General features: G+C 41.5%; 2 protein-coding genes across 2 annotated transcripts; one reads left to right on the top strand and one right to left on the bottom strand.

Moving 5' to 3' along the window:
* Positions 1–768: 768 nt before the first annotated feature.
* LOC115771564 (sideroflexin-2) lies at positions 769–3,046 on the bottom strand. Its single transcript, XM_030717315.1, has 4 exons — positions 2,280–3,046; positions 1,954–2,219; positions 1,300–1,838; positions 769–1,232 (listed from the first exon to the last, which is right to left on the bottom strand). Exons 1-4 carry the CDS (start codon positions 2,293–2,295, stop codon positions 1,073–1,075), a joined length of 981 nt encoding a protein of 326 aa, XP_030573175.1. The 5' UTR covers positions 2,296–3,046; the 3' UTR covers positions 769–1,072.
* A 158-nt stretch (positions 3,047–3,204) lies between these two features.
* LOC115771563 (UDP-glucuronosyltransferase) lies at positions 3,205–7,175 on the top strand. Its single transcript, XM_030717314.1, has 5 exons — positions 3,205–3,920; positions 3,988–4,182; positions 4,241–4,454; positions 4,510–4,738; positions 5,590–7,175. The coding sequence occupies exons 1-5, from the start codon at positions 3,466–3,468 to the stop codon at positions 6,408–6,410; spliced, it is 1,914 nt and encodes a 637-aa protein (XP_030573174.1). The 5' UTR covers positions 3,205–3,465; the 3' UTR covers positions 6,411–7,175.
* The last annotated feature ends 12,670 nt before the right edge of the window (positions 7,176–19,845 follow it).

Raw genomic sequence — 19,845 nt, 5'->3', positions numbered from 1 at the left:
GATAAATAAAATAAATTTAAAAAAAAACACACACAAAAAAAATAAAAAAGAAATTATATATGCGACAAATATATAAAATCGAAATTGGCTGCCAGGCAGCGCGTTTGTTAAAGAGTTCTCCAAAAGTTTGAGGACTCGACAGCTGAGCGAGAGTTAGTTTTTAAAGTTATGAAACACACAATTTTACATATTGTACATCTGAGTGTTGAATTTTTCATCAATGTTTAGTATTTTGCGACAGTGCCAACATTTTAAAACAAATAACTATAAAAATCAATTCAAACTGTACCTTGAAAATGTCCACAAAAAAAAAAAGAAAAAAGCGAAAACAAAAAAGATATTTAAATTATAAATTTAAACGCAATATGGCGAAAATACCTTTCGAACATTTGTTGTAGTAAAAGAGCACAAACTATGAGTAAATGCCCGATAAATAGTCGAACAATAAATACGAAAGTCTCCACGTAATTAACCAAGAATCAAATCGAAAATAATCTAACTAGTTGTGTTTTGCACATTTTGTAAATTTTACAACACAATCCAATAACAAAACAAAATAAAAAAGAATCCGCGCAAATTTGCTAATTACGATATATATATGGGGATATATACAGACATATATATATATATATATATATATATATCTTTAACTATATATACACCATATACCTAATAAAACCGTTTATAAGCCCGCAGCTCAAGCGATGTTTTAATCAATTTAAATTTGAATTAATTTTTAAATCGATTTTTTATTTGTTCAACATTTAATATTTAAGGTATTTGCAATGGCTTTTATTAGTTTTCGAATGATATATTATAATACTTTAATATAAACTGAGTAGAAAATCATGTAGAAAACGGTTTTTGCAAATTACACATTAATACAAATTCACACTGTCAAAAAACATAGAATTTTGAAACGAACAGGGAACTCATAATTTGATATATACTTGATGTGACTTAGAAAAAGGAACAATACGTTGCGCGTTTCTATAAATGCCCAAACGATGATGACAAGCTAAAATTAACATTTTATTGTCTAAGCGTCGAGCTGACGATTGCCAGATCCTTCTTACAGGCCCTTGTTGAAGTAGACACGATTGGGCACTTTGTCCCCAGTACGCTGGACCATATCCTTATAGAGCTCCGGCTCAAAGGTGCGCATTGTGGAGGTGTTCAGACTGCATTGTTGCGGAAAAATCGCACAGGCCGTGGGCACCATGAAACAGAGGCTGCAATTGACAAAGCAACATTAGTTTGCACAACTTTAATTAAGGGCACGTCGTGCGAGTCACTTACAAGCAGCCCACCATGAGCGTTTGGAAGGGTGCATTGATCCATTTGATGCGCCTGTATGCGGGCAGCTTTTCCAGTCGCTGCATTATGACGGGCAGCAACAACATGCCCGGCGCTGCCATTGTGATTCTCGATATGGTCACCTCGCTGATGCCTTTAATGGCAGCCAGGCGACTCTGGCCGACAACCTCGCCGTCGGCATTCTTCACCTCAATGCCATTGATAATCTCGTTCTGGCGCATAAAGGGTATATTGACACAATTCGCTGCCGCCACAGCCGCAAAAGGCACATACCGCTGCAGAAACGGCGACGCATTCTTCGACCAGTAATTCTTGCATCCAATGGCGGCAACTAATGCCGCGGTCGTGGCCGAGACAAAGGACAGGCCCAGCTGCGTAACACTGGTGGGCGAGTTGGCATTACGATTCGTATAGTTGACGACCGCATTGAAGGACTGATTGAGGAACTGCCAGAGCACCACGGCGGACACGGTGCGATAGAAGGCCAACATGCCGCCCGTAATCAGCATGCCACCGGGTACCTAAACAAAAGAAACATCACAGCATCAGTTGGCAAAGAAACTTGCACAAATGACGTCAGCATTTGGCTATATATAACTGTAGAGAGAGACTGCAGCTGACTGACACGCGACTTGCCTGAAAACTCATCCGGCCGGCAAAGTTCTGCAGCTCCCCTGTATCCGGATGGAACGCCGAATAATACAGCTTCAAATTGTATTTCACTTCTTCGGGATTCAGATTATCCTTCTGTTTGCCAGCCCGATAGTTGTCCACCATTTGCTTGGCCTGCAGCAGGCGCTCGTTGGACACAACTACCGTGCGTGGATCCGTCATCCAGGCATAGTACTTAAAGCGACCCGTAAACGTCTGCAGATCGAACAACCGGTTCACATCGATAATTGCTGCAATAGGAAAGTGTTTACAAAGGCGGCTGAAGGTAATTTTCTTAGCCAAAAACTCACATAATTTCTCCGACATGTTGTTGGCCTTTTGAACTGCGTCGGATTTTTTTTAGTTACGTAACGATTTGATGCCCCAATTAAGGCTGTTATCCTATCTATATAGCTGCCGGCCAGAATACACTTCAGTTGTGTGTACTTAGGGCCGAGTCTTTGTGTCTGTGCGATAAATTGCGAGCAGGTGTTACGTTCTCACCTGGCTGCTCGAAATTCTACCGTCTAATGCAGTTCAATGCTGCAGTTGTTGTTGCTTTGGCGCAGCTCCAATAAATCACATAAATGTTGTTGTAGACGGCCAGCCGTTTGGCAACGAGATTGCGCATCTGGTGGACATTACACAATTGAGTAATTGCTCAGCTTCAACTCTGTTAAATACATATATGTATATGTATGTGTATATATACGCGCGCACACACACACACTAACCAATTAACCTTAATTCGCAGTCGCAATTTATTTTATTTGTATGCTATTATATTTATTTACTCTTTATCCAACGGTTAGCCGGATAATTATCGATAAGCTGCAATCGCGTCGTTTAAATAACAGCATTTTCTAACGGCAAGATTTTAGTGATATTTATACCATCTGACAGTTAATCTATTGTTTTGTATTTATATCATCTGCTTTATTCTGCAAGCTATGCATACATTTGCACGTATACAGGTACCTATTTTATTTATATTTGCAGTGATTGTTGTTTAATTGCCGCGGACAGCTGCCATGCACAACAAAAAATGTTTTGTTTTCAGATAAAAGGCTTAAAATTAGCAACACCGAATCAGCTGTGTGTATAGAGAATTTAATTATCGATTCATTGTTTGCTTATTTTTATATCGATTACGCACGATTTGGCCATTCACATTTTGCAGCCGCAAAGCGTCTCTGCAGCCCTGGCGCAATCGTGTTCATATTGTTGTTGTTGCCGTTCTTTTCACTTTCGTTGCGCATTTTGTACACAAATTTCGTGCTATTTAATAAATTTGCATTAATTAACGAAGCGCTTAAGCGCAATGTAGTGTTGTGTAAGATTAAAGTGCAAGCGTAGCGAAAATGAAGTCTAGTTGCAGCGGCAGCAGATAATAATAGCATCTAGGCAGCGGCACAACGCAAAGTAAGGAAGTGGCTGCAAACCGGAAAATAAAAACTGGTCCGGAGCCGAGGACACAGAGGTTCATTGCACTCCGACATGCGTATGCTGCAGCTGTTGTCGCTTTGGCTGCTCTGCAGTCATGCAACAGGCGCCAATATCCTGGCCGTGCTGCCCAGCGTCTGGAGATCACATTATCTATTCGGACGTCGTTTGATGCAGCAACTGGTGGCAGGTCCTCAAAATCACTCGGTAACGCTAATAAGCCCGCATGCAAGGGGTGAGGCAGATGTGGCGGCACCGCTCTACAAAATACGTGAGATACGCATCGAGGATCAGGATCTCATGCAGAACTGGCTGGACATGGGCATGAGCTTCGAGGCGGAACAGATGCACGCCCAAAGCGTCATGGAACGCTTCACCCGTATGATCTATGCGGGCACCACAAATGTGGATCTCCTGCTATCGGATGCACAGGTGCAGAAACTGCTCACCAGCGGCGAAAAATTCGATTTGCTAATTGTGGACTTGTTTCTAAGTGATGCATTGCTCGGGTAAGTTAGCAGCAGAGCAGGAGAAAATCGTACGGAGGAGAGAGTTTAATCTTTACTGTTCTTTTAGTTTTGCCTATTACTATGGTGTGCCCACCGTCGCCATCAGTCCCACCGGAGCCAATTCGTGGCTAAACAACATGTTTGGCAATCCCCAATCGGCCTCCCTAGACCCGAGCAACTTTTTACCATTTACGGAGCGCATGAGTACACGGCAGCGCATTGCTAACACACTGATGAGCACCTTTGAGCGTTTAACCTACAAGTGAGTGGACGGTTTGATTTATTCAAAAGCTGAACTCATATCCTCAATTTTCTTGCAGCTTTTTCCATCTGATCTCACAGCAATCGGTTTACTCCAGTCACTTTGAGGTGCTGGTGAATGAGCTACCGAATTACCGCGAATTGAGCAAGAACTTGAGCCTCGCACTGATCAACTCCCATCCCGCTATGGATTACCCTCGCGCCTACTTGCCAAATATGCTGGAAGTGGGCGGACTACATTTGCTGGACCCCCAACAGCTACAAGTGCCAAATGTAATTGAATGCGTTTCAAGACGGCGTTTCGAAACTAATCCCAGTTTTTATTTAGCATGTGCGTTCTTTTATGGAGGCCGCGCCTGGCGGCGTCATTTACATGAGTCTGGGTGCTGAAGTGCAGACAGCTCAGTTGCCCAGCGAGAAGTTGTCCACATTTCTGGACGTCTTTACGCATCTCAGGGAATTTCATTTTCTGCTTAAATGGGAGACTGAAGAGTTTATACAGCCGCTGCCCGATAATATTATGATAAACAGCTGGTGGCCACAGGAGGCCATACTGGGTAAGCTTAACCTTTTTATAGCCTTGTAATTTTGTCGCAAAGAACTCTTTGAATCTAAAAAAGCATATTCTGGTTCAGTATGAACAGCCTAGTCGGTCAGTCTGTTTATATGCAAACCAATTTCTCAGTTTTAATGGGGAGGCAGAACACAATATCATAGATGTAATATGCCAAAAATTAAGTTCTTTCACAAGAAGATTCTTAGTTGCTTAAGAGATTTTGATAAAGTTTAGCATTTGAAACCGTTACTCAAATGCCCATTGGAGTACCTAAGTGAAGAGAAAATATGTGTTCGTTATCCTTGACGTCTTTGCTATTGTCTCTGAAACTAACCCTTGGATTCGACAAGAACAGCTTGATAACCCAGTGGTGCTCAGTTTTCCCAGAAATCGGGTCGTATTTCTCATGAACGCAGGATTTTCACACAGGAGATGTTGGATTCTCTTTGTGTCCTCTTTATGTCCACAACTACGACAATATTCAGGCTAAGGAAGCTGCCTTCATTGTGCTACACGGTCGATTCTGCAGTGCCCCGTTATGGCCTCTGTTAATACCCGGAGTTCAGACCGTGCTTCTTACATTTGACGAAAAACTCATTAACCATATCATATAGCTATATATAAGGATTGTCGAGAAATAGTTTTTTTATAAGGATACCTCTTGGATGCTCAGCAGCTTTTTACGAGCTACACTATTCCCATAACATATCTGTAAACCCGTATCAAATTGGACTTCTATAAAACACGGCTCCAACAGGAAAAATCGGACGGAAATCAGCTTTTGTTTTTCTACAAGGATGTTAATCTTCATGTTATATTTGATGTCATCTCTTGAACTTATTTGCCTTGCAGCGCATCCGCAGGTTAAGCTATTCATCAGCAGCTGCGGCCAGCTGAGCGTTTGGGAGTCCATTGCGGGTGATACGCCCATCCTTGCCATACCCATATTGGCCGAGCAGGAGGTGCTGGCCAAGCGGCTGCAACAGAAGGGCGCAGCGCTAACAGTCGACTACGATGCTATTGCTTATGATGCACTGCTTCACAGCATCAGGCAACTAACGCTCAATACGAGCTATGTGCAGCATGTGGCCAGGCTGAAGGCGCGCTTAAACGTGGGCAACTCGGATGCTTCCGCCAGAGCGCTCAGCCACATTGAGCTGATATTGGGCACTGGAGGCGCGGATTTTCTAAAATCGCACGCAAACTCTCTTAACTTTTGGCGTGCTGAGGGCTTGGACGTGCTATTGCTCATTGGGCTGGGCATTTTTGGCATTCTGACGGTCCCGTTCGTGGCCACTTGCTGCATACTGCGCAGATCCTACTACAGCCAGGCGGCGCAGGATCAACAGCAGCAACCGTATCGCACCACGCTTAAGGCCATGGGTCGTATGCACAGCTACGGGGATCCCAGCAGCTGCACAACTGCCGGCACATCGGAGCCGTTGAGGAGGACGCGTTCGGCCCAATCGCTATCGGCACGCTCCAGTTGCTCCAGCTTCAGTTCGGCAACACCGTCAAGCAATACGTCGAGCAATTCGACAACCCCGCTCGACCTAACACCACCGCCGCCGTCGGACATAGTTGTGCCGTCCCTGAAGCTGTACATCAACCAGGGAGTTTATGCAACACGAAAGACATCACATGATGACAGGATGGAACAAGCGTTTTTATAGCCATGTGTATAGTTATTAGCATGGCATAACGATATATCTCTAGATTTCACACCTTATCACTATACAAACATATTTACTTATATATGCATATATAAGAAAAATATGTATTAATCTAATATCTCGTATATCTTATACTTTAAGAATGATTTTATGTATCTGTATTGGGTTGTGTTCCCAGATATTGTTTTTATGTTATATTACAAAGTTCACATACTTAGAACGTAGCCGTGATACGACTTTAGAAAATATTTTGTGTGTTTTTAAGGTATTAAGCGTGTTGTCCGACTATATTTAACAACAGTTAAAGCTAACGTTGTTACTTATTTTCTTATTGGTACGATTCTTAATGCAAAGGTTTACTAAATTTAAATATTTGTAATATTTTGGCTGAGCGATATTGTATATTTTTTTATAATTTTATAACTTAAGCTGGCTTCAAAATATTATACATATTTGCAAATGAAATGATGGTGTATGAAGGTGTATGTTCGATTTTTATGTGGAGAAATTTACTGATAAACGCAGATTGTAAACCGTTTGTTTTATAGCGTAAATCTTTTATTGAATATTTAAATATTTATGTTCCTGTTAAAGTTGCTGACAGTAGGTTAAAGTTTGGTTTTTGATTCCTGGAATAAATATTGAAATTGTGAAACATTCTGGCAACGCTGCGCCGCTAAGTAGGCAACGGCTTTTCATAAAATTGTTACTTTTTTTTGTAACTAGTTACTCAATATGATTGGTATTAAACTTTGCTTACACAAATTCAGTTCAAAGGCATGTTCAAGCTCTTTTTAGATGTTAGCTCTGATCATTATTTTCTAATTGTTTTCGGAACGAGAAATAATTGACAAAATAAACAAATTGTACGTGTTTCTTTTCAACCATATAATTGTATTTTAATATTTATGGTATTGAAAAACTTTTGCAGTTCTCATGGATGTAAATTTGTTGTTTTTGATCCAGAACAGGCCCGACTTTAATGGTTTAAATTTTGATAGGTGTACTAAAAATGTACAAGAAGCATTATAGAGTATTCTGCCCACAGTCTTCTTTTCCTTTTATAAAGTCATCTTTTCTAAGCTATTCAGCAATTTAGTCTTAGCATTTAGTCTTAGTTTTTTTTCGCTTTTGTACTTCTCTACTGGTGTGCCCTCATTCGGTTGGGCGGGAGGTGCCGGGAGGTCATATTCATGTTGAAAGTAGTTATATTTTTACCTATATCCCATACTGATTATAATATTAATATTTTGCAAGAGCTTTAAGTCGATTGAGATCAGATTTTGGCAATTTCCTGGAGCACGAGCAACAATATTATTATAAAAGCCCATTAAAAACGAATAACTCTTATAGGTAGCGCCTTGATTTACCGTATAAAACGAAATTATCATTATTTTTGCCTTTAATTGTTTTTTTTTTGTTAACTTTTGTTATTTCTCTTGTGCAACAAAGCAGAAAAAAGCCACACCCAGCGGATATTATTAAAACAAAAAAAAAAGGGAGAGACAAAACAGTTTTTGGTAGCATTCAAGTGTGAGTAACAGTTAATGTTAATTATGGGCGGCGATGCCAATGGAGGCGTGTCTAATTAGCTGCCACAGCGGCGGCGGCGTCTGTCGGCTCGCTTTGATGTGCATGACGGCGTGTGCACTTCATTTAAGCCGAGTGCGCCTCAAGTGTCTCTAAAGGATGTGAATGCCAAGCGATGCGATGCCAAGCGATGCGATGCGCTGCGATTCAACGGATGCAGCCAGCGGGCCCCAACTGGGAACGGGGTGCAAGGGGTAGCTGCGCTGGCACCTGTTTGCATTCAACATTCAAGCCACGCACAGAGATACACACACATACACACACAAACACACACACACAGTTGTAGAGAGAGGTTGCATATGCTGAAACAAAACCAGGAGCAGAAATACGGCTAGAAGTATGGGTTTTGGCAGTTGTTTGCCGTTGGCTCCGGCTGGGGAATGTGTGCGGCATAGAGCATAGAGCAGCTGGGGCAATTATTCAGTTGGCTTCTCCTTGTTGCATGTTAATAAAAGTGTAATTATGCAGCACGCTTATGTGGCTGGCATCTATGGCATAAAGGGCTGGCTGACTTTTCAACTGTAGCACAGAGTGCACTTTGTGCATTCACTTTTCCACTCCCGAAGCCTTTTTGATGCACATATTTTTGGTTAGACATGGGAAATTTGATATGTGCTGCATGGCACAGCTTCTCCCGGGCAGATTCCACAAACTAGGCGGCGTAATATAAATCTTCGTTGGAGATCAAACATGCAGCTCTCAACTTACGCTGTCAAGCCTATAATATTATATTGGCACTCTGAAGGTCGAACGGACGCACTTGCCAATGTGGCCAAAAGGCGTAGGCCGACGAAACGCCTGCCAGCCGGGAGCAGCAGGGATGTCATGGATGTCAACCAGAAAAGAAGCAGAGTCAAGTCTTGACTTTGACAGGCCAATGCATTGAAACGCAGCCGCAGCGAAGATACGGACATTTTGACATACCAAAGGTCTCGGGTTACCGCTGGGAACACAGATCGAAGCCGTGCCCAGGCCCAGGCCCAGGCCAGACCATTAGCGCGGCTGTCAGCTGCCGGCGTTGGTGACAAATGCAAGCGGGTAAGGATTGAAAGGGGCACACTGCATCAAAGGCCCATTGACAGCGGCAGTCCTCCCTTCCTCTCTGCCTCCCTTTCAGCTGCAACATGCGCAGCGGCTTGTGGCGCCTTTGAAGTGCAAGCTACAAAATTAATTGCATGCTATATGCGGCCGCAGAGGGTGCTGCTGCAGCGACTGTGCAACTTGAGAACTGTAAATCAACAATCATCATAACTATAACTTTTCGCCCCAGACATGGACAACACCGACCGGCTGTACCCTGCCGCACCGCCTGGGAATGCTGTCAACAACATGTTGCCAGTTCTGCTCGGCTCGCTTCATTCCCTTTCAACACTTTGTACTTGCAGCACTTGACTTTTGTCAGGCCAAATCCCATGCATATACAGTGAGTGGGCGTGTGTGGCCCCTTTGTGTGCAGTTTGCAATTTAATTACTTTTGAGTTATGCAACAAACAACGGCACAAAGTTGGCCAAATTCAGTGCAAACAGGACCCTGCAGGGCAGCAGGATAGCAGAACAGCAGGCAGTAGCCAGATTAAATGTGCCCGGATTCGAGTTAAAAATTCATAATTCCCAAAATTAAAGTTCATGTTGCGTTAACTTGAGCAGTGTGAGAACTGCAGATACATTTTGCGTATCTCTGTGTATCTGCAAAAACTTTGCCAGCTGTTGTTCACACACACACGCACACAAAAACAACAACAAAATTTGCATAAATGTCCACAAATTTTAAAAATATATACATACATGCATACAGACAAAGTGGCAGCTGTTGCAGCGGCAACAAAAAAGATACAACATACGTGTGTAAGAAGTTAACCTGAGAACAGCAGAAATCAAATTAAGCCAAGACTGAGAGTATTACACTAGAAACTACCCTGTACCCAGTACTAAAGCGACTTATATTGACTGACTGGCTGAGAGCTTGGCGATCTATGCACTGTCCAAGCCCTCACAGGCAGCAGGTGGACTTTCTTTTCTGTAGTTACTTTACTCTAGAATATGTTTTTGGGGCATGGTTTTTTGTATATATCCACCACTAAGCCACCCACATTTGCCGGGCACCTCACTTGAGCTGACAAAAATGGTTGAGAGTTTTCACTGATCTCAGCACAGCTCGGGTTAGAGGGTATCTTCTAGTCTTGCACTCCCCATCTAGAACAGCCCTTATTATGTATGTGTTTTTGTTGGAATTTATACGCTCTTTTAACAAACGCAGATCAAGTTGAGTTTACTTTTTTGGTAGTCTGCTGCGCTAAAAAAGAAGAAAAATGATTGTTAATTACAGCCCTTCTCTGCGATTCTCATGATTCACATGTATGCTTTAATTATAAATGCTTTAATGATAAGCCATAGAGAGCCACTATTGTAGTTTGTCTCTGCTCATACTCTTACTCTAGCCTACTCTTCCTTAGTCTCATCTCATTTTTTTCGCTTTCGTTTGTTCTTAGAATGGAGAGTTTCTTAAAAATCTCCGCAACGCTCCTACAAACGGATGGCAATAAAAAAAATCATGCGTGAGATTGTGAATATTCAGGTGAGTACACATTTACATATATAAAATCGGATTATTTGTTAGAGGGTGAATAATCGAAACAGATTTGAAATATCTGTCTGTTCTTTCCCATGGATAGATGCGTCTATACCTAGATTAAATTGTTATTTTATGGATGTGCCTACTCCTAATTAAAATAAAAAAAAATCTATCTTTTTTTACAAAAAGTCATTGCTTGCCAATCTACGTGATGAAATAACAAAATGTATTCAACCATAATCGATAGTTAATTATAAGTTATTAATTCCCATTTGCGGTCAGCTAATGCATTTGCCACGTGTGCCCAGCTAACGGTTAATGCCGCATCGAAAGACTTGGCCATGCGATGATCTTGCTTGATTAGCTTGATCGCTTGCGCCAACTGCCAGATCGTGTGTGTGTGTGTGTGTGTGTGTGTCCCGCCCCTTCCCCACTGCAGCACAGTTTAATGTGCATGTGCTCATTTTAGCTTGGCCCGAAGGCGTCTGTGGCCTGCACCTTTTGATGTGCCGCCATCCACATCGCCAACGCGGGAACAGTCGACTAGCTAGCTGAACTGGTCAGTCTGCCTGTCTGCCAGCCCGCCAGTCCCCCTGTCCCTCTGTCCGTCTGTCTTTGTGGATGTCCGCGCCACCCGTGCGAAAAGTTTGCTGTCGGCTCGCTCTTATCAACTGTCCAAAGCTTTTGCGCTCGTTCAAATCAATTTGAAGCGGTCGCCATCCGCGCACCACACACAAAGCCAGCGGGGGCAGTCGGCAAAGGGGGGGAGAGGGATTGCAGTGCGCATGCGCGGCGTTTAAAAGCAAACTCGAATGACTGACACATAGAGGGCGCTCGCGCGCCTTGCAAATGCGGGACATGAGATACTCGTGTATCTGAATGTTCATCTCTATCCGCGATCCGCCATCCGCCGTCCTCGAATCGCCAGCTGTTGTCGGCGGCCTTTTGGCCTGAGTTGCTGCCTTTGTTCTTTGCCGTCAGCGTTAAATGCTTTTTTTGCGGCTTTTATTAAATTATTATTTACTTTTATTACAAAGCGCGACGGCCGCATGGCAAATTGATGTGATATTTCAATTTGTGACGCTTGACGACGCTTCGTGCATTAATCTTTGATGTGCACATACCTACGTAGTTATACCATATATATATATATATATATACATCAAAATATTAATGCTTCAGTCGCTATACTTGAACTTCAAAGCATTCGGCCAACCCTTTGCTAATAAAATTGGTCCAAAAATAAAACAGAGACAGATGCAGATACAGATACAGATACAGATACAGATACAGATACAGATACAGATACACAGATACTTTTGGACAGAGAGAGAGAGAGAGACGTGGTCTCAACTTCAAAGCGTTTTTCAGCATTGTCTCGGATTGGGTGGGCGAAGGGGTTTCTTGCTCATAAACATAGGCAATTGAAATGCTTAGCAAGAGCGAGCGGGCCACAGATTTGCCAAGCTTTGCGTTTCGTTGTTGTTGTTGTTGTTGATTTTGTTGTACATAAATGTATTTGCTGCCTACTTAAGTTGGCAGCCCCGTTGACACACCCCGCGCCACGCCGTCACATTTTAATTGTTGTCAACCCACACGGAGATGGACACAAAGCAGCCGCACCCAAAAGCGTCGCCCCTCTCTGCCGGCCAGTCCCTCCATTCGGTTCGGGGCGGCTTTGGTTCGGTTTGGGTTCGGTTTGCGTCGCTCGACTCAGTCGGTACATGAAAAAGACATCAAAGCAAATCTTGACAGCATATATATGCCTGTTATCTGCATCTAACAGGCATACACAGAGAGGCATGCCACTGGGTGCGGGGTGAGGGGTTTGTGTGTTGCAACGGATGCAGGCCACCACCAGCCCCCCCCCCCCCTCTCTTCCTGTCCCTCTGTGGGTTGACTGCTCCTTGCGGAAACTCGTACACTTCCTGCTCTTCTACGGGTCTTGGCTCGACTCGGTTCGACTGCATTTTCCACTTTCAAGTTGCCTCTCCACTCATCCAAACAACAAAAACCTTCCTTCGTTAGCCAAACCAAATGCAACTCTCGAATAAGTGTGTGAAGCATGTCAAATTGCATACGTGTAGGCTGCTGGTAGGTTTTCATTTTGGTCACCCAGTTGGCCATAATGAAAGTCTTGCTGGTACTAATTTGATTTGTATTTTCAGTTTCTACCCAATCATGAAATCTGAACCCTTTGACGTTCGTCTAAAGAGTAAAGTAAAGCTCGCCGCAATTCATAAGCTGCCCGTCTCCAATTGAAATAGAATTTGATTATCGAATACTACAACAGAAATGAACGAAGATAGTATACCCTCACTGAACTAAGGCTTATACGTTGCACTTACAGAAATACTCTACTTTCCAGAGAGTGTTCTTATATACAGAGGAGACTCTCTACATCACGTTAAGGTTAGGTAAAATAGACGTCCCTTGAGGAACTTATTCACACCTAATCATTGGGAATGTGCAGACATGTCATATCGGCTATTAAACACCTTTAGAGTTGACACAGGCAAATATATCTTCATCGTTCAGCCAGAGTTTGTGCTTTGAATGGATTGCGAGACTGCGCATGCGTGAGCCTTGAGTTATGGCAATCAAATGGGCCCATGTGTGGCCAGCACCAGGGGCTAGTAAATCAAATTTTTGGCGTGCTGTGTAAACAATGTTATAAATCAGAAAGCCGCAAGACAACAGTCAGACAGGAGCATGAGCAGGGGCAGGGGCAGGGGCTGGGCAGAGGTATATATGCTGAGGCTGAGGGAAACGCCCACGCAGACAAGGAAAACGCAGGCGGATTGCAATGCGCCAGGATGCATATGACGCATAAGGCTATTAACATATGAGACAGGGGCACGGGCAGCGCCATGTGGAACATATGGAGCTGCAGTCGTGGGTGTGCTAAGTTAAGATTTACTGTGCCGACAAATAATTGCAATTGAGACAGCGACAAGCTGGTTGTTTAACTCCAGTCTTTGAGCACTTACCCAAAAGATATCTCAAGCTAGCTCAATTAATTTTCGACAATTGAAATCAGTCAAACTGAGGCGCAGCTATATATTTTAATACAACTTCAGGCTAACCCCACAGCACGTTTTATTTTAGACTCTTGCTCAGACGTTAAACAAAAAGCGCGCTTTGTTTTGGATTTTTTGTTGTCGCCGGCATACAAGAAAAAAATCTGTCTGGCTTTCATGGAGACGAATAAAAAAGAAAAACAACAAGACCAGCCGCAAAAGTCATTAACGCCCAGTCAAAAGCCCAAAAAAAATAACTTGTAGAGGGAACCAATTTGAAAACACAGAGGCTGCGGCCGAGGGGGATAAAAGGGGGCTAAATATATAATATCTGAGAAATTATATGCATTTCATATGACATTTAAAGCTCTGTGAATTCAAGAGGTATTACACACAAAATTATGTTAAAGCTGAAATAAGATCTATAAGCCAGAGCTGCCAAGCCAAAGAAGCATCTGGGTGGTTCAAGTCCCAAGGCTCTGTTTTATTAAGCCAGGTTTTGGCCCTATCATATCATTTTGAAATATTCATTCTATTTTAATTTTTAATTTACAATTGCCCGTTCTACTGAAAATATCGCAAATCATACATATTTTCATATAGAAATTGCGGGGCTATATTTGATTTTACACCCAAAATTGGCATTTTTGTTGTATTCATATTTTGGGAATTGAAAATATACTAAATTAAATTAAATTACAGTAAAAACTATATCAATGAAAAATAAAAGTATTCCCAATAAAATTGTTAAACGACTTGAAAAAGTTGAGTATAATTTATGAATACCGATAGCCTTGGCCAGGTTAACTGTGTGCTTAGCCTTACAGTACACGTCCAAAGTTATTCATTAGCACGTATTCAAAAGTGTACTCACAAATTATTAAAAAATAAGTTTCATAAGCAACGTGCCGGAATATACTATTCATATGGTCATATGCGAGGCATTGAAGTGTTGGCACTGTCTCGCCGTTTCTCAGTCGGTTCGGTTTGTCTTTGTGCCGCCCATTGCACAACAAATCAATTTTTTACGTTTAAGAAATTAAAATTTTTTATACATTTCGTTTTGTTTTTGTTAAATAATAAAATGTCGAAAGATGTGCCACAAAGAAAAACTTTGAGCACACTGAAAACGCAGCAGAAAATTGATTTTCGAGACTTGGGCCACGGACAGCTAGACAGCTGGATGAATGCTATGGGCTGGATAGATGAATATGGATGACTGGCTGGCTGGCTATACAGAGCTACACACACTCAACTGGGCGGGGGGCGCTTCTCTCTTGGATGGCGGCCGCCTCGAATGCTGCGTGTCCGCTGAGTGATGTGCGCATGGACAATGAAGCTATGACGGCATGAACAACAACTGAATGAGGCGGCAATCTCTGTGTTGTTGTTGTTCTTGTTGTTGTTGTTCGGTATGCCCCCGCTTAATCATGTCTACCTCTCCGGCTCGCTTTGGGTGTATGACACCGAATGAAAAGCGTCAAAGAGCCAGCCGACGCAGCACGACTCGGAGACGAATTGAAGACTCAAACAACTCTCCCCCCCCCTCTTTGCCCGTACCCGTGTCCATGCCAGTCTCCGACTCCCGCCGCAGCAGCGGCTTCAGCGTTTAATTAAAAGGCAAAGGCGGTGGCCAACGGTTGATCATTATCCATGACAGTCAGATAATGCCCGACTCCGGAGGCTGCCACATCGCTTGGAGATTGTGTGTTCGGGCTGCGTTTTTTGAAGTTTCAGTCTGGGCTGGAGTTTGAGTTTCAGTTTGAGTTTGAGTTTTCATTGGGTTGGGCATGGGGCACTCTGGCTGTGACTGTGGCAACGCCTTCCAGTGTTTGGTGTCCGCACTTTAAAAAATTATTTTTTATTTTCATTTTTTTTTCGTTTGGCCTTAGAGCTCTCGCTCTCTCTCTCTCTCTCTATCTCACTATAATTTACCGCGAAAATGTAGCATATATTTATTTGAATATGTGTTTCTTTTTTTTTGTTGGGGCTATCATAAAAATGCATAAATTATTTGTAGCTAGCGGTTGAATAGAGTAACAACTCGGAATGCTAGTTTTTGTGCAAGCAATATATATTACTTTTTAAAATTATATGGTTAAGTGTAGGGTAAATAAAGTTGGGGTAAAAACTTGAGGTGTGTGTGAGAAGTAGACAAAAAATTATATCTCCGGCCATCTCCGGAAATTATATAGCATATATTATATTATGTGTTTAGCATGGTTTTGCTTTATAGTAAGTTTTCCTGGAATATTATTTCAGTTGCTTGTTTTACATTTAGAAAAATATTTCTAAAAATCTGTCTATTAGTATATCATACAACTGCTGTGAGAACAATTTATATAAGTCTTTGAATTATATCTGATAACTTTTTGATTATTTATATGAACACCGATTTTTAATTATATATAGCCTAATTCAAAGAAGAATCGACTACGCATCTTGTACTCCGAAGAAAATATTTTGGTTAATCTGTAGACAGCTTTTTTCTGATATTCAATTAATTTCTAAGCTAATGAACACAAAGTATTTCATTTTATTTTTATTTATTTATTTTTCTGTATTAATTTCTAAGCAGAAAATGCTTTAGTATTTTTATTGGCCATAATTTTATTTATTGTTTTGAAAATATTATCATGTCGAACTTGCCACAGAGATTGCAAATCAAAACAAAAATTCCCCGTCATCTACACTTCATTGATTTCCTGCTCAACTGTTGCCCATAAATTTCAATTAGTTTGAATATTTTTTGTATATTTTCAATGTGAGCGCCGATCAACAATTCGTGCATTTTATTTATTTAGCTAAATGTTTCGAGGGTGCAGCCAAGCGAAGCAACAAACCAAAATTTAACAAATAACGAGAAAGTAAGAATATCTCCGAAGTTTAAATACCCTTACAGATATTTCCTTCCTGCAAATATGTGGGGAGAGTGGATCTCGAAGCCGACTTTGTAGTAATATTTTTGAAAACAGAATATTTTATATTATAAGACTTTACTATTCCACTGATATTTCCTATTGCAGCTATATGATATAGTGGTCCTATTATGATAAGATAGATAAATAGTTTTCCATACAAGTAGTGAAAATTCGGCCGATCTTTCCTATAGCAGCTATATTATATAGTTGTCTGATGTTGATAAGATTTTATATATATAGTGAAACTCAATTCTCGAGATAGGTAAGATATCTAAATAAACAAAGAAGTTTATCACACGAGAGCCTACTTTTGGGCCGATCGTTCCTATGACAGCTATATTATATAGTAGTCCGATCTGTCCGTTCCCACATATGTATGTTTGCAGACAGACGAACATGGATATATCAACCCGGCTCTGATGCAGTTGGAGATCTTTCCTTCTATGGGTAACACCCTTAATGACAAAAGTATAATAGCCTCTACAAGGGTATAAAAATAAAAACATTTTAAATAAATTATGAGTGGAGCGTAAATTAGATACGCAGATAAAATGGGATAGATTGCGCCACAGCGCCAGTTACAGGCCGTGCTGCTCATTAAAAATTATTCCCCAAAATTAAAAGCAACAACTGATCGTTGTTATAGGGGACCCTAAAAAACTATATATATATATATATGTATATAATTTTATAAGTTTTTCGACACTCGTAAAAATGTAAAATCGAAAATATAGAAACGATGTGCGCATTGCAACTATTAAATAAATTAACTTTGTTGTAAGTGCTGGCCATAAATATTTATGCATGTGCCTGGCCTGTCATAAAATTCCAAATTCAAATGAAGTTGTCGTCGGTCAGTTTGATAGGTGCGGGGCGAGGCGATAGACGATTGGGAAGGCGCCCAGTGTGTTTATAAACAAATTTTGAAAACAATTATGAATTATTTGGGCTCGTCCGGCTGTCCCACGACAGGAAATTATATTGCTGGGCCATAAAAGTGACAGGCGAGCCGAACCATTCATCGAATATCCAAAGATCTGTTAAGGCTGGCTGGCAGCAACATGTGCAACTTGCCCCGTTTGATGTCTGTGCCTCATTTTCCAAATGACTTTTACGCAGAAGTCGTTAAAAATCAACGAAAATTTCCAATTAATTTTGATAAACACGCCCCTCGCATCGCTTATGCATGTATATGCAACTCCTACCCCGAAAAAAAAAAAAACAAAATTGAGAAAAACAACTTACAAAAAAATTGTTGTTCGAGTTGTTCTATTGATTGCTTGGCAGAGAGCTGAGACCAATTGTTGCTTATTAGGCCGAAATCGTTAAAAATCTATCAACATTCACACACACACACAGGCCCAACCAACAAAAAACTGTCTACAAAATGAAGCCATTCAATAGGCTGGCACATTTTATGAGCTTTTTTCGGGCTGATTTTTGGCCACCTTTCTTTGATTTTATGATTTTCAGTTACAAGAGTTTCCAAGAGTCCGCCTCATGTCCGGAGGTTTATCAACAAGCGATTAGGCCACATAGAGCCTCCAAATTGCGGCCGGGATACTTTTATGGCGAGATTAACGATGCCAAAAACACGATGCCAGCAGATAAACTTTTGGTATTGAAAACAAGCGATTGCAGCGTAAGGGAATTCCTATTTTATGGCTTCAAACTCCAAAGCTAATTTGGTACTAAAGCTAAGGCTTAGAGGGTTTTACAACTAATTCAATGGGAAACTAATCTAAGAGGCTAATTAAAATCAAAAGAATCAAGCATCTCCTTCAATCATACCTAATTACTTTGGTGCTCAGATCTGTCTTAATATGCATCTATAAAATGAATTAGAAATCATATAATGGAGCTGTACAGATTTACGTGACGATTAAAACGTGTATATATCTGTGTAAGCTCAAGTCTAATTTTGAATTTGTAAAAATACATTTAAAGATTTCTGGTCATTCTAACCCCAGAATTATAAGCCTATAAAGCTTCCCAGTTAATTACGAATCGCCTTTCTATGCGATTTTCATTATCTCTAGCAGTATGCATTGCATGTTAGTTGATTTTTGAAAATCTCTTAGTCTTCGATTTGGTAAATCTTTCAACTGCTTTTTTCTCTCGCACCCTCCTCCCTATTTTCTCTTGTACCGAACCGTTCGCTCTCTCACGCTCTCTGTTTGCTGTTTCCCCTGCATAAGCCACGCCTTTCTATGCGATTTTCATGAATTTAAGTAAGCAGCTCAAACTTTAAGGTTCATATTCTGGGATATTAAAAAAGTTTTGTGCCTTCTTTATTTCTATAAGTTAACATTAGATATTTATGTGCATTGTACTGTGCATATATTTGCTTAACCTATACCATGATGGAAGGGATGCAGTTAATTTTTATTGGTTTTCCCAACGAATATCTCTTTCGAAAACTAATTATAAAATGCCATTTAGCCTAATGCAGTTCCATCAACAAGTAAGGCCCACAGAAGCTCATCACTGCAACGCATGTGTGACAGCCAAACCAACCAGCTTCCCGTGCCTGGTTGCAGCTACGGCCCATGTCAATTAGAGTGACAGTTGCCAGGGCCAGCACTCAGTCAGCGTCGGTAGTGTAGGGATTGTAGGGAGTGCTAAAACTGTAACGCAATGACCTATCCAGCTGCAGGTCTACTCATACATACACAACACGCCCACTTTTTGCGCCTGTTTTGGGTAATTACATTTGTGAGGCAGCAGGGGATGGGGAAAAATATGAAATGACGGCTGGCGACATATGACAGACGAGCATCGACAGAGGACTGAGGACAGACTGTTCCATCAGCTTTTGTCAAACGTATTGCGAAAATTGTGCGAAATTTAACAGAACGTACAAAACATAAATCAATAAGAGGCTGGCAGACAGAAAACAGAAAACGGGCCGGGAATGAGCAGGACAGGCATTGAACCGACATCAATCAAAAGCCTGTAGTTGGTTAAATGAGCGTAGGGAACAATCAAAAATTGCCAGCATCCCCTGTGGCTAGAGCTGCACAAAGGAGGGAGTGAGAGATTTCAAGTAGGGGGCCAAAATTATACAAAAGAACGCCATGAAATTAAGACGACTAGCGACGGATCATTGATGCTGCTGATGATCAGAATGATAATGATAATCATGATGCTGATGCTGATGATGATGACGCAAAAGAAGCCAGAACAAAGGAAACGAAACCAAAACCATAACCAAGACCAAGACCAAAGCCAAAAGAAAACCGAAAGAAACAGCAGTCAAAAGAAACCCTTCTACTGCCCTCTGGCTGTTAGAGGGGGGTGGGGCGGGGCTTACTCCTTTTGCGGGTCCCGCT

Source organism: Drosophila novamexicana, unplaced genomic scaffold (genome assembly GCF_003285875.2).
Source record: "Drosophila novamexicana strain 15010-1031.04,08,12 unplaced genomic scaffold, DnovRS2.1 tig00000072-arrow-arrow-pilon, whole genome shotgun sequence".
Classification (NCBI taxonomy): Eukaryota; Metazoa; Arthropoda; class Insecta; order Diptera; family Drosophilidae; genus Drosophila; species Drosophila novamexicana.
The sequence above is the reverse complement of the archived record's forward strand: the minus strand, read 5'-3'. Positions and strand labels throughout refer to the sequence as shown.

What these genes read in the sequence shown, in the direction of transcription:
- LOC115771563 (XM_030717314.1), top strand. Translation starts at nt 3,466, where the DNA reads ATGCGTATGCTGCAGCTGTTGTCGCTTTGGCTGCTCTGCAGTCATGCA. An exon ending in AACAGCTACAAGTGCCAAAT is followed by an intron (nt 4,455 to 4,509) that starts GTAATTGAATGC and finishes GTTTTTATTTAG; the next exon opens with CATGTGCGTTCTTTTATGGA. An exon ending in GCCACAGGAGGCCATACTGG is followed by an intron (nt 4,739 to 5,589) that starts GTAAGCTTAACC and finishes TTTGCCTTGCAG; the next exon opens with CGCATCCGCAGGTTAAGCTA.
- LOC115771564 (XM_030717315.1), bottom strand. An exon ending in CCGGCCGGATGAGTTTTCAG is followed by an intron (nt 1,839 to 1,953) that starts GCAAGTCGCGTG and finishes TCTTTTGTTTAG; the next exon opens with GTACCCGGTGGCATGCTGAT. An exon ending in ACGCTCATGGTGGGCTGCTT is followed by an intron (nt 1,233 to 1,299) that starts GTAAGTGACTCG and finishes TGTCAATTGCAG; the next exon opens with CCTCTGTTTCATGGTGCCCA.